Genomic DNA, 12,300 nt, shown 5'->3' with positions numbered 1-12,300 from the left:
ATTTTATCATTTTTATAAAGTTACACAAATAAATTCTATAGAATTTTAAAATAGCATAGGTAATTAGATAGTTTTGAAATATATGTCTGAATCTATTTTTTATCTTTTCTCATAATTTGATTGAATTGACTTAATGGGTACACTTGATAGGATTTCAACATTTGGATTTACATGCTTTGTTCAAAGTTTGGACTTCCCAAAATGTCTAAAAATATTAAAATTTATGAAATATTAAAAAACATAAAATCTGAAGTTAGCTTTTTTCAGAGGATGAGAATGGAAGGAAGAATAATTTTCCAGCTAGAAAGCAGCCATGATTACTCTCCCCTAGTTTGATTCTATTATTGGCTGAATATAGATTAATGTACTTGTCTCCACTGTTCCAATATATAATGCATGGACACGATTACTAGGGTAATTTAGAAACAGGATGCCTTTAATCTTCTGCTCATATCAATCAATTACAATACATAGATTATAGAATGTTCTATGATTTTACACTGAATCATTAATAGAACTAATCTTAGAGCTAAATGAGGCTGGGGAAAAAATGTGAAGCCCACAGAGCTTACTCATATGCAACACTGACAATGGAACTTTAACAATCATGTGATTCATTAACCAATCCAAACAGGGGCCATTCTGAAAGTTGTAAAAAGATAGAGAATAGTTCAGCAAGCAGGAAGACAATTGTACTCTTAAAGAACAAAGGCAGAATTCCAGGGTTTCCAGAGTTAATAGCCTGTAAAATATGGTATCAGACTCATAATAAAAACATCTTGCCATATGAAAGATAAATATTGTGTTTCAAAATCAATTTGGAAATGTCTATTCACTTACAGAAGTATTCATTCAATGAGTTTATATGTGATTAGAAAACATGTGTGTCTATATTTATTTGTCATAACTTACTGTTGTGTTATTACACTGTGAAACCTTAAGTAAAATGAAACTTTATACAGAAAACCTTAATTAGAATCACACAGTATGCATTTATTGAGTTTTCTTTGGAGTCCTTGATGGGTTTTGTGCAGAGGATGTGTTTGGGTTTGATTAAATAGCTAAGTAGAAAAAGATGTTTTAGAGATAAAATGAAAATAGAACTTGGTGTTTCTGTGGGTATTTGATGAATATGATTGTTGTATAAGGACATATCAGGGCCACTTGCCTGAATTTACAGTTTTATTTTATGTGGCTGGATGTAGGCAGAGAGCAGTTGCTAAAGGCAGTGTCAGAGTCAGCACCACGGATAGCTCCACATATTCAGCACCTTGAAGAGGAATTATCTTCATGTGAGACAGTTTGCAGCTAGAGCACAGAATGACAGAATCAACTGCTCATAAAGAATAGAGGAGGGAAAAGCCATACATTGAAAAGGGGGATCTTTTTATATCCCAAAAGAGACAACCATACAGTAATAATGTAATGTTAGTTAATAGGGACATTCAACATTTCTTGGCAATGTTTTCTGATTCATTTTCATTGCTATTGAATGAAAAAGTAAAATTTGTTTAGGTTTTTGTTCTTGTCTTGATTTGTTGTTGTACATTTTCTGGACTATAATAGTTGTTATGTTTATTTCTTTCTTATTTATTGCGACCCACAGGATTCTCTTTACTAAACTAACTCCTCTGCTTCTTGGCCATTCCCAATTCCACCCTCATTATCTCACTTCAGATATCAGGCTGTGATAAAATATAAACCAGAGTGACTCAATGCACAGGCAGAGGTGATTAATGGACTGCAAGAACCCCCCTTCGCCCAAAAAATCTCTAACATGCAACTATATGTTTGAAAGGGATGGATAGAACCTCATTACCAGCTAGAAATTAGAGGTTTGTCCATGTTCTATTTCTTTAGAGAGAATAGGTGGCAAATACCACTTAGAGAAAGGATGTAGATAGGGCTATTATGAGGAGAAGATAGCATAAATGAAACGGAAAGAAGAAAGAAAACTTTAAAAAACAACTTTGGAAACATGCTTTCCTAGCATGACTTGTCATATTTGATTCCCTAAGTCCCCAGGACCAATTTGTATAAAAGCATATGTATTACCACGAGATTCCGCGTTGGCAGCCTCTGAGAAGCAAGAACGAAAAGGACTCTATTTTGCCCCCTTGAACCTTTTGCTATCCTAAACGAGATGATTCCTTAGAAAAGGTGAAGGAAAACAGAATGATGTGGCGAGTGTGTTCCTTTGATGAATGGGAGGTCACATCAAGACTGCTAACTCTTAGCCCCACCCACCTTTTGTTCCTTCCCCCTGGCGCCCAGCCTCGCCCACTTCAAACTCTTTGCTTGTTTTGTGCCAGTCGCTTTCACAGTCTTTGGCCCTCTCGTCTTTCTCGCAGCCTTTAGCACCTGAAGACCCAATCACCCCTCAACCTTGCAACTCCTTAGGGACTCAAGCGGTGTAACTGGGCATGCTCGGAGGCGCGGGCAGCCTTCAGTCTCTGCGAGGCGCGGTTCAGGGCTGGGCAGGAACCAGCGTGCCAGTCCAGCCCGGGCTTCAACGCCCATCCCCGAGAATCTCAGGGATCCAAGCTGCACACTGACGCTAAACCTTCACTCTTGAGTGGCTCATCCTCAGTCTTCAACCTCTTGAGCGTCAATACAGTTTAGACATATTTCTCATTGAGGGACTGTCTTCCCACCTGTCTTTTCTTTGCAGCTAAGAGTGTTTTTAGCTACTGCGGCGTGAGGAGCTCAGGGATGGAGCCCTGTGGCTGGTGGCCGTGGAGATCACCTTCCCAGGGTAGTTGTTTGTCACTGAGTTTTGGAGATTTCTTGGCTGGCTTCCGCTAAAGCACGCTTGAGTAATCCGAGCTGTGGTGGCGCCCAAGCTCTCGGGATAAAAGGAGTGTGTGTGTGTGTGTGTGTGTCTGTGTGTGTGTGTGTGTGTGTAGGGGGAGAGGGCGGGGATAGAAACGTCAACCCCCCCCCCCCCAGCCTCTTTTTCTTTTTCTCCTTCCTGCAAAAGCTACACAAGTCGCTCCCCCCTCCCCCAGGCCCGGTCACCATCCTCGGGGTTCTGGGCAACAGCCAGGTTAAGCCCATTTGCACCGGAAAATTGGCGCTGTTTGGGAGAAGAGAAACAGATCGATTGCCCTTGTGACTCCCCGCCCCCCTTCTCACCCCACCCCCATCGTTCCCTCCCTCGTCCCTCCCCCGCCACCTCCCCTCACCCCGCCTCCTTCCCTCTCCCCACCCCCAAACCTCTCACCCGCGGCAGTCCGGTGCGAGGCCCCCTCCGGAAGGTGAGGGGAATGGATTGGACTCCGGTGGGTGAAGCGGGTGTCTAGAAGTGGTGCTAATGGGAAGAGATTTCTGCTTTCAAAAGAGGATGCTCTGCCACAAAGAGCGGCTCGCGCGCTGGCCTGGGCTCTAGCGGAGGAGAGATCCCGGGAGAACTCCGGAGCTCGCGGGGAGCGCTCCTCGGAAGACCCGGGTCAACATGCCTGTTCGCAGGGGGCATGTGGCACCACAGAACACATTTTTGGGGACCATCATACGGAAATTTGAAGGGCAAAGTAAGTTCGTTTGTTCGCTTCTCTCTCCCTCTCTTTCTGCTTTGATAGTGTGCACTTGGCTTCCGCCGCTTACTAGCTGGGGAGATGGGCAACTCCAGGCTCTGTCAAGTTCAGAGGCTGTGAAACCGAGCCAGGAGGCTCGGATGGCAGCGGGAGTGTTCTCCCTCTAATATTAATTTTGATTTACATTTTAGATTATGGTCTCTATTGTAGAAGGCAATTTGATCCTCCTCTCCCACTGCTCCATTATCTGCCTTGCTACTTAATGTCCTACTATTCTACTATCTTAAAGGGGAACGTGCTAGTATAACATGGGTTTATATTTTTGAGGCTGTTTTATTGTAGACTTTTGAAAGTCAGAAGCAGAGCAGACCCTACTGTTTGAACAAGCGTTTGTCAATGGTAGTAGGGATGTAAATGGCTATGCAAACTATATTTTATCTTGGTAAATTGCAGGGCTGTGGAATGACAAGGATGCTTGCCTGCTGCTAGCTGACAGAAGCTAAACTTTGTATTGAATCTATGCAAATATATGCCCAAAGAGAGAATTTGGGAAAGCAGTATCTTATCTTTACTGGTTCCCAGTGCAAGCCGCTTATTATTCAAAATAATATTTCTGTCACTTTATGATCCTCTTAAAGTTTCCATTTAGAAATTTAAAAATTGAAGTATAATAAATAAACCCCACAGATACTGAATGTAGAAAAATTTAATGTACTCATGTGGACCACCTACTGTGAATTAATTATTTTTATATAAACATAGTAATCTTAAATACTAGACTTTTAAATTTATATTCTATGTTTTCTTAAATGTACATTAGCACATTTATATTGTATACTTTGCAGGGTTTTTTTGGCACTGCATTTAATGATGTGAAGATCTAGTACCTTATGTACAAAATAAACTTGTACTTCCTGCTTCACATTCAACCTGGAAATAGTAAATATATTATGTTATCAAAATAAATAAGTTCTTTGCATTACATTTTCTATTACTGTACAAAATTTAAAGGTTCTCCCAAAGTAAAAGTAAAAAGGTGTTAACATGATATTGTGTAGGAAATGTATTTTTGGAAAAAATATATTATGAAAAGGTGACCATTTGCATTATTGAATGGTTAATAAATGTGAATTAGTTTTATTGCAAAGCTAGTTGTCTTTTTTCTTTTTCTTAACAATGTGTGTAGTATGCCTTAGAGGAATAGAGAAAAGCTAGATCCAAGAATAACTACTTTGAGAAAGTTGTATTCTAAGGGACAGAGTTGAAGTGAAAAATTTGACAGTTACAGGATGTTTCAATGTTTTGGCTTATAAATTTTTTTATCTTACATTTAAATGCATTCTGGAAATATCAATGGGCCAGATGCTTGTTTGAATGTCCACTAGGACCCTTGGGAGTTGCAGCATTTGAGGTCTGGACTATCAGGGAAATTCTGTTCTTGCAATTTGAAGAGTGATTTTTTTAAATACCTTTGGTTAAAATTACTTTGGACCATTATTCTCACTTTTAAAGTTTGTAGGAATTTTTTTTTGATTTTTTTTTTCTTGGAAAGGTCTGGGCAGTTAACATTTTGGGGAAGCACCTACATTTCAGAGCTCTTATTATGCAACAAATACGTTCACTGTTTTTGAGAGTCTCATGGAAGCTTTTTAAAAGATGCCTTTACCGTCTTCTTATTACAGATAAAAAATTTATCATTGCAAATGCCAGAGTGCAGAATTGTGCCATCATCTACTGCAATGATGGGTTCTGTGAGATGACTGGTTTCTCCAGGCCAGATGTCATGCAGAAGCCATGCACCTGCGACTTCCTCCATGGGCCAGAGACCAAGAGGCATGATATTGCCCAAATTGCACAGGCATTGTTGGGGTCAGAGGAGAGGAAAGTGGAGGTCACCTACTATCACAAAAATGGTAAAGTTTATTTAGGATTCCTCGTATTTTATTTCATTGAAAGGAAATTTTGATTACTGAAAGTCTGTGTGCAGAGACACTCCAGATATTTAATTGTACATGTATTCATTGCTTGTTGTGTTTTAGTGCCCAAGAAGTATGGATATTCTTCTTAGATTAATAGAAATTTTTTTCTTCTTCACTAAGGGTACTTTGAAAGTGCAGGAACTTAATGTCACTGAGGATAAAATGTCACAAATCAGTTTTGCACACTCCTTCTCTAAGGACTAATACAAAGATCAATAGTTTATTGCTTGCATTGATATGTATTTGGTAGGAGAGAAACAGTTTTATTTTTTTGGACTTGAAAATACGTTTTGTATTGAAGTGTTGAAAACTGTGTAATCTGAAATTTAAGATTATAGCTATAAGCATTTCTTATCTTTTTAGGTGTTGATGTGCAACACCTCTTGTTTCTTTTGTTCATTTTTAAAAGAAGAGTAAGGATGATGTATAGGAACTTCTAAAAGTGGTCCAGAAAGTCTGTGCATATTCAAATAGTAAAGGCTGCTCATGTATTTGATACTGTTCTAAAATAAGAAATATAGAATAGGAACTATGACTCTGTAAAGTTATTAGTACTCATTTTACAGCTGCATCAAAACTGGCATCTCAAACTTAAGGTCATGGCTCAACTTCAAGGACACATTTCCTTCTTTTAGACTTGCCATGAGGGAGACATGCATACATTAAATACACGTTATTAATGAATTCCTGTGGATGAATACTCAGATATTCCCATTTTGATGCATCACACATTCTCAAATGTTGACACTTAATGATATTTGACAAGTTAAGTTTTAAATGTCAAACAATTTTTAAAAACACACATACTGCAGTTAATTTTGTCAATATTGTATTATTATCTACTTCTTTCTGTTCCACTGATAGAAATTAATGGAGAGGAGGGGTATCTTCAGATTTGGGGGAAACTCTTAAGTATTTGGTAAATGTGTGGTATGCTAAAGCCTATGTCATATAATGAGTCATCATTTGATAAACCACAGAGAAAAAGTAGCAAGGAAAAGATTTAACTCTTCCTCTTCTTTCCTTATAATTAAATGTTTCATGATAGAATATGTACAGTTCTTAATTACTCTATTAAGTATTACGTGAACTTAAGTGGTTATGTGCAACCAAGTATTACTGGAAAAACAGGTTTGTATAGCTTTGTATTAATCTGGAATGAAAGCAATTATATGATTATCAGAAGGCATAGAGGTTGTTTTTCGATGTTGTCCCTCTTCCTCTCTTTCCCCATCAGTAGTGTTAGCATACTAGAAATAGCCTAATTATTTTATTTTCTGAAGGCATGTATTGGACTGAAGGTCTCACTACCCAAATCAGCTTCTCTATTTGTATACCTGAAGTCAACAAACTAGACCTTTGACATGTTTTGAGTGTCTGACATTATTTCCCCATGTGAATGTTTATTATGAAGTCAATTCAGTCTGTACTGTGGCTCTTCAGAGAATGTTGAACCATCTTTAGTCACTATGTTTTCTAGGCTACTCTATATATCAGACTTTTTCTTCAACTCTCAGATTTGAAGCATAAAATAAATTTGGTCTGCCCAATTGCATAGATCCTTAGTATGCAAAGTGTTTTTGAATAAAAATTAATATTACACTGCCATTGAAATGGTGATATTTTGAAATCTAGTTAGTTTGTTCATGACTGTATAAAATAATCTCAAAACACCTTAAAAGGCAATTTCATATGGAATCATGATTGTAAAAAGTTATGTAGTAAAGATGTTAGTGTATTCAGAAATGTAAATTTTCTTCTGAATGATTTGCTTGGGTATATGAATTAAAGTTCTTGTTTTCTTACAAAAATTATTTGAAAGGTCTTTTAGGTATGGAAATGTCAAGCTTTGGTGGTAATTTTGTTCTTTTTTTTTTCCCCAGATTGTGATTCAGTCTTTAAGGACTTGAGTATCTTTAGCATTAATAACATAAGTTGCCTATTTAGGTTTAATTGATGTGAGAAACGTGAGATCATTAGTCAAGATTTTTCTGGGTTTTCCAAATTAAAATAATTAATTTAAATGAACTTTTTAGATTAGGATTCAGTCACACTTATTTTTCTTAATGTGTTTTGTGTGTGTTTCTCTCTCTGTGTGTGTTGTTGATACTTCCAATACTTTTAATAGAATGTTCAGAGCATATTGGTTTCATTCACATGCCAACTGTAAAATCAGTCAGAACTTCTGAAGTTCAAGTGTTTTAATAGTCTTACATCTTAGAGACTTGCCAGGTATTGTGCATTTATAAAAGCAGGAAAAAAAATAAATCAACATTTTCATTGGTTTGCTTCTCAAAGTTTCTTAATTCTTAATAATTGAGGACATTCACTTTTGGTAGTTTCTTGGTTTCTTGACTATTTACAGTAAATGCTTCCTTGACTTATTCTTAATTTAGCCTTTTATAGGAATGTAGAAAATCATGTTATAAGCACAATGAGAAATTTAACAAAAAGTTGAGATACTCTGTTTTCACTTTCTCTATTTATTCAAAATGGAGTAGCAAATGTATGAGCAAGGCATTATTTCTGAAATTTGTTTCCAAAGTAACCTAGAAGCTTTATAAGCTGGTTAAACTCATGATCTATGCAAGGAGTTCACATTGGTACAATGTGCTGTGAACCGCATGATCCATTGTGAAGCAACACTTCCTACATCGCTCCTTTATGTGTTTGTGCTAGGTACAATTGAACTTGCTGTTTGCCAGAATATCAATTTTTGAAAACCTTGTTATTTGCAATAGGAATATTTGACAGCCCTTCCTTTGAGGAGTCTATTTTACAGTTTAAATCATTATTGCATAAATCATTCTTGGCAGCTGTGAAATATTGCTTGAGGTGATGAAGCTGTAAATCTTTTGACATAAAATTCTAATTATACAAAACTATAATTATGCCAAGGCTTATATAAGGATGGGCATGTATTTTAATAGTGTAATATATTCACTTTAAAAGCAACATTTTTAGGCATAGTGATTGAAAAATCACAAATACTTCAGTTATTAACTAGTCCATCATTCTGGAAGTAGGAAAAAAAAAACCCAAACAAAAGATAGTTTAGCTGATCATCCCTTAGTTTATTGCTCATCTGGTCTGGGATGCATGCTGCAATAAAATTAGCTAGTTAAAGTGCTAAAACCCCTTCAATCACATTTAGATATGCTTTAAATCATCAAACAACTTTAAACATTTGGAAAAATAAAAGTAAATTTCTCCAGGACAAATAAGGATCCTTAGAAGGAAAACATGATCTAAAGTGTTTTATTTTAGTGGTCATAGCATTCCTGTATTTTTGGCATTATGCTTCCAGAGGTATTAAAATGACAATTTTGTTAACAAAACAGAAATGTATAGTACTACTTTCTTCATCTTTGAAGCTTATTTTAAAGAACTGAGGGACAAGTAGGGGCTGAAGAAAGATTTTGCCTAATCCAGAAAATATCCAGAAAGCAAAGTTACAGCGGCAAATTTTGATGCAACTAAACACAAGAAGAGGTCTTGGTTTGCTAACACAAGAACCTGCTCTCTCTGACAATTATGCAGAATGACCTTCTTTAAAGTGCGGATTTGTGAGTAAAGATGAAGATGCATGTTGAGCGCCCCCTCTCTCTAAGGAAATGTTTTAAGCCCTAGGGAACAGAAGGAGGATCTGCAGTGGAAGATACAACTTGATCTCTGCTTTCAGAACTTTTGTATTATAGAGGCACTTATGTTCATTTCTGTCTTCTAATCCCTGGATGTTTTCATGAAATTGTTTTCAAAGAAAAACAATATATGAACTATAAAATGAAGGTTTTTATATAGAGAACCTACAAAATTTAGGACTCTTGCCATTCTTCTTCTATTTCCCAACCTTAAAATAAAGTTGCTAATGTACATATACACATTATATTTAATATAATTACATATAATATAAACACCTTTTACTGTTTACGTATAATAATTTTGTTAAAGCAGCAACACAGTTCAGTTAAAATTTTAACAGTACAAACTTAACTATTACAATAGCTTTCTATAAGTTATAAGAAACATAATATATTCAGCTCTCCTAATTCTTGGATTGTGTAGTAGAGATACAGATGGTATTTCTTAAGACAAGAATAGAAATATATATCATGTGTGGGTAATTCAGGCAATAAGAAACATTTCCAAGGAGTATGTTGCCTATAATTTGTTTTGGTGTCATTTTAACTCCTTGTTTATACTATTCCCTGTCCTACTGATAGGATATTATAGCAACAAATAATCCTAAAACTCATTTCCTTCCACCTACCTAAATTTCATTACCTCCCATGTGTTCTGGATATTATACTTGTTCAATTGTATTTATTGGTGAAATGAACATTGTCAAGAAACAGTCTTCCTCACAATGTGAAAACTTTGTTTTGTTATTGTTCCCAGTGAAACCAAATGGCTTGAAAATAGGAGTGAGCTCTTGTTTATTGATCCTCTTATGCCACCTGCTAGTACTATACCTGTAAGCAGTTCTGATGCTAGAAAAAAGTGATGTTTTCTGTGGCTTGAGAGATAACTGCTTGGTTATTTTTATACCCAAAGGACTTGAGAACAGAGTCAGTTTAAAACAATGAGACTAGAATAGGTTTAATGGAAAGAACTTGCTTCTACTGGCCTCTAAGTGTTTTGGTTTGTTGTTACTGTTGCTTGTTATAAATAACTACTGAATCAACTGCTGGCAGCCAGCCTGCCATTGAGAGTCCCTGCATACTTGAACCACAGGGAAGTAGCAGTTGGAGTATGAAGAATGGAGGCATCGCCTTGCATTTGGTCATCTATACTAGAAACCTTAGGTCATTTTATGTTTTTTTTTTCTCTCCCCCTTCACTCTAAACCCAGCTGGCCACCAAATCCTTTCAGTCTTTACATATGAAATATCTCACAATGCTATTCCTACTTCTCCATCCACTGTCAAGTGCTCTGATTGAAGTCAGCTTAGTCCTTCTTCTGAAGTATTGAATCCAGTTTCCCCTCCCTCTCTAATCCCTTCTCCACAATGCCATCAGAGAGCTATTTCTGAAACATGAATCACTTACTCCGATGACTTATTGGAGCCACAATCATAGTAAATAAATTACATGTATTAAATGATGGGTACAACATCCCCATAGATATACATACTCTTATAACCATTTCATGGAAAGAAACAGACCCACAGAGACTGAGCAATTTGTGAGACCACACATGGCTCCTAAGTGGTAGAACTGAGCCCTCAACAGCTTTTCCTTACTGTTGCACAGTGCACTTACATTATATCTCAGCCTAATGTATTAGATTCTTTCTTAGTGTTTTGGTGACCTTCAGAGTTAACTTGGATTTTCAAGGAGGGTATTTTTTGAGGAGCCACAATAGATTACTTTGCTCTGACAATAACTAGATATACTTAACCAAGTTTACTTTCTTGATTCTTTAATTTTCCTTTTCTAACATGTATATTTGGAGAATAGCATCTGCTGTTACGCTGATTGAAATATGCTGCACTCAGTAAACAGCATAGCTTTATTTCTGACATGGTTTCTTGCCCATAATGTGCTCAATAAATATCAACTAGTTGAATATATTGCCAATTCTGTTTCACTTACAAATCTTATGTTCCAACCATACTTTACTGCACTTTTATACACCCAAGAGTTTGCTCACCTTTCAGAAGCTTTCTTTTATAATAAATACTTCAAAGTCTCTCTGAATGGATTTGCCCTTCCCTCTGCTTCTCACCCTGCAGAAACCATCATCATCCTTCCAAAGACAGATCAAAAGACTTCTTTGTAAAGTCATTGCTGATGTCTTCACTGCCGCTCCCCTGTGTCTTCATCCACTGTGTTCTTAATTCCCATGTAGACTTTCCAGTGGGCTACATATTATTGTATATCATGGTAGTTAATTTTATCTATTTTATGAACAAATTTAGAGGAATTACTAAGTCTTGTTAATTTCTGTGTCCTGAATATATGGATATCAAGTGGGTGCTCAATTTTTACTTAAAAAATGAAAAGGGCATGTGGGATGGTACAATGGAATTGAAGAAACAAACAGGTTTAGATCAAGAGATTTCCCAGAAACCAAGATATAGGGTAAGTGATATTTTTTTTTCTTTTTTTTTTTTGTACTGGGGATTGAACTCAGGGGAACTCATACACTGAGCCACATCCCCAGCTCTATTTTACGTTTCATTTAGAGATAGGATATCACTGAGTTGCTCAGTGCCTTGCTTTTGCTGAGGCTGGCTTTGAACTCTCAATCCTCCTGCCTCAGCCTCCTGAACCACTGGGATTATAGGAATGTGCCACCACGCCTGGATGGTTTTTGTAATTTTCTTAGGAGCACTTCTGTACTATTTTTTCAGAACAATTTTCTTCTTAATTTTATTAATTACCATATTTCTTTGTTTATTAATCTAAAATGTTAAATGTTTTAATGCCCTGTAGCGATACAAATAGAAAAAAAATTTAACGAACCTAGGGAGGAACTATGAATCAAAAGTTATCAATCAGTTACCACAGGTGCCACTTACTGGCCACCCCACTACTGACTCACAATTGTTCCCAACAATCTCTAACAAACAATCCCAAAGACCTTTTCTGCCCTTTTCTTATTTACTTGTATTTTTTGTGTTTGATAGATTTTCCCTCCTCACTGCTTATGTTACACAGTACTGACTTTTTATATGTATTGCAACATTTTATCATTCAGTGTTTTCTTGAAAATTCTTAATCAACAATGAAGCTTAATCTCAGGGTAACACAATAATGAATATATAAAACCTAAAGCAATCTTTT

The 12,300-nt window shown here is 36.4% G+C and overlaps 1 protein-coding gene and 1 long non-coding RNA gene across 6 annotated transcripts in view; one reads left to right on the top strand and one right to left on the bottom strand.

Moving 5' to 3' along the window:
* LOC110599222 (uncharacterized) overlaps positions 1 to 3,611 on the bottom strand; it is a 43,822-nt gene extending 40,211 nt beyond the window's left edge. The window contains exon 1 of the long non-coding RNA XR_013424101.1: positions 3,224 to 3,611. This is a non-coding gene — a long non-coding RNA (uncharacterized LOC110599222). The remainder of the gene's footprint in view (positions 1 to 3,223) is intronic.
* Kcnh7 (potassium voltage-gated channel subfamily H member 7) overlaps positions 3,182 to 12,300 on the top strand; it is a 460,547-nt gene continuing 451,428 nt past the window's right edge. For 3 of the 5 annotated variants that reach the window (XM_078017498.1, XM_021729010.3, XM_021728984.3), the window contains exons 1-2: positions 3,182 to 3,530; positions 5,216 to 5,446. In XM_078017498.1, coding sequence (XP_077873624.1) covers positions 3,455 to 3,530; positions 5,216 to 5,446 — 307 coding nt within the window. In that variant the 5' untranslated portion in view covers positions 3,182 to 3,454. The remainder of the gene's footprint in view (positions 3,531 to 5,215; positions 5,447 to 12,300) is intronic. The other 2 variants (XM_078017499.1, XM_005315733.4) reach the window with 1 other exon arrangement.

Source organism: Ictidomys tridecemlineatus, chromosome 7 (genome assembly GCF_052094955.1).
Source record: "Ictidomys tridecemlineatus isolate mIctTri1 chromosome 7, mIctTri1.hap1, whole genome shotgun sequence".
NCBI classification, from domain to species: domain Eukaryota; kingdom Metazoa; phylum Chordata; class Mammalia; order Rodentia; family Sciuridae; genus Ictidomys; species Ictidomys tridecemlineatus.
This window is presented reverse-complemented; position numbering and strand designations above follow the sequence as displayed.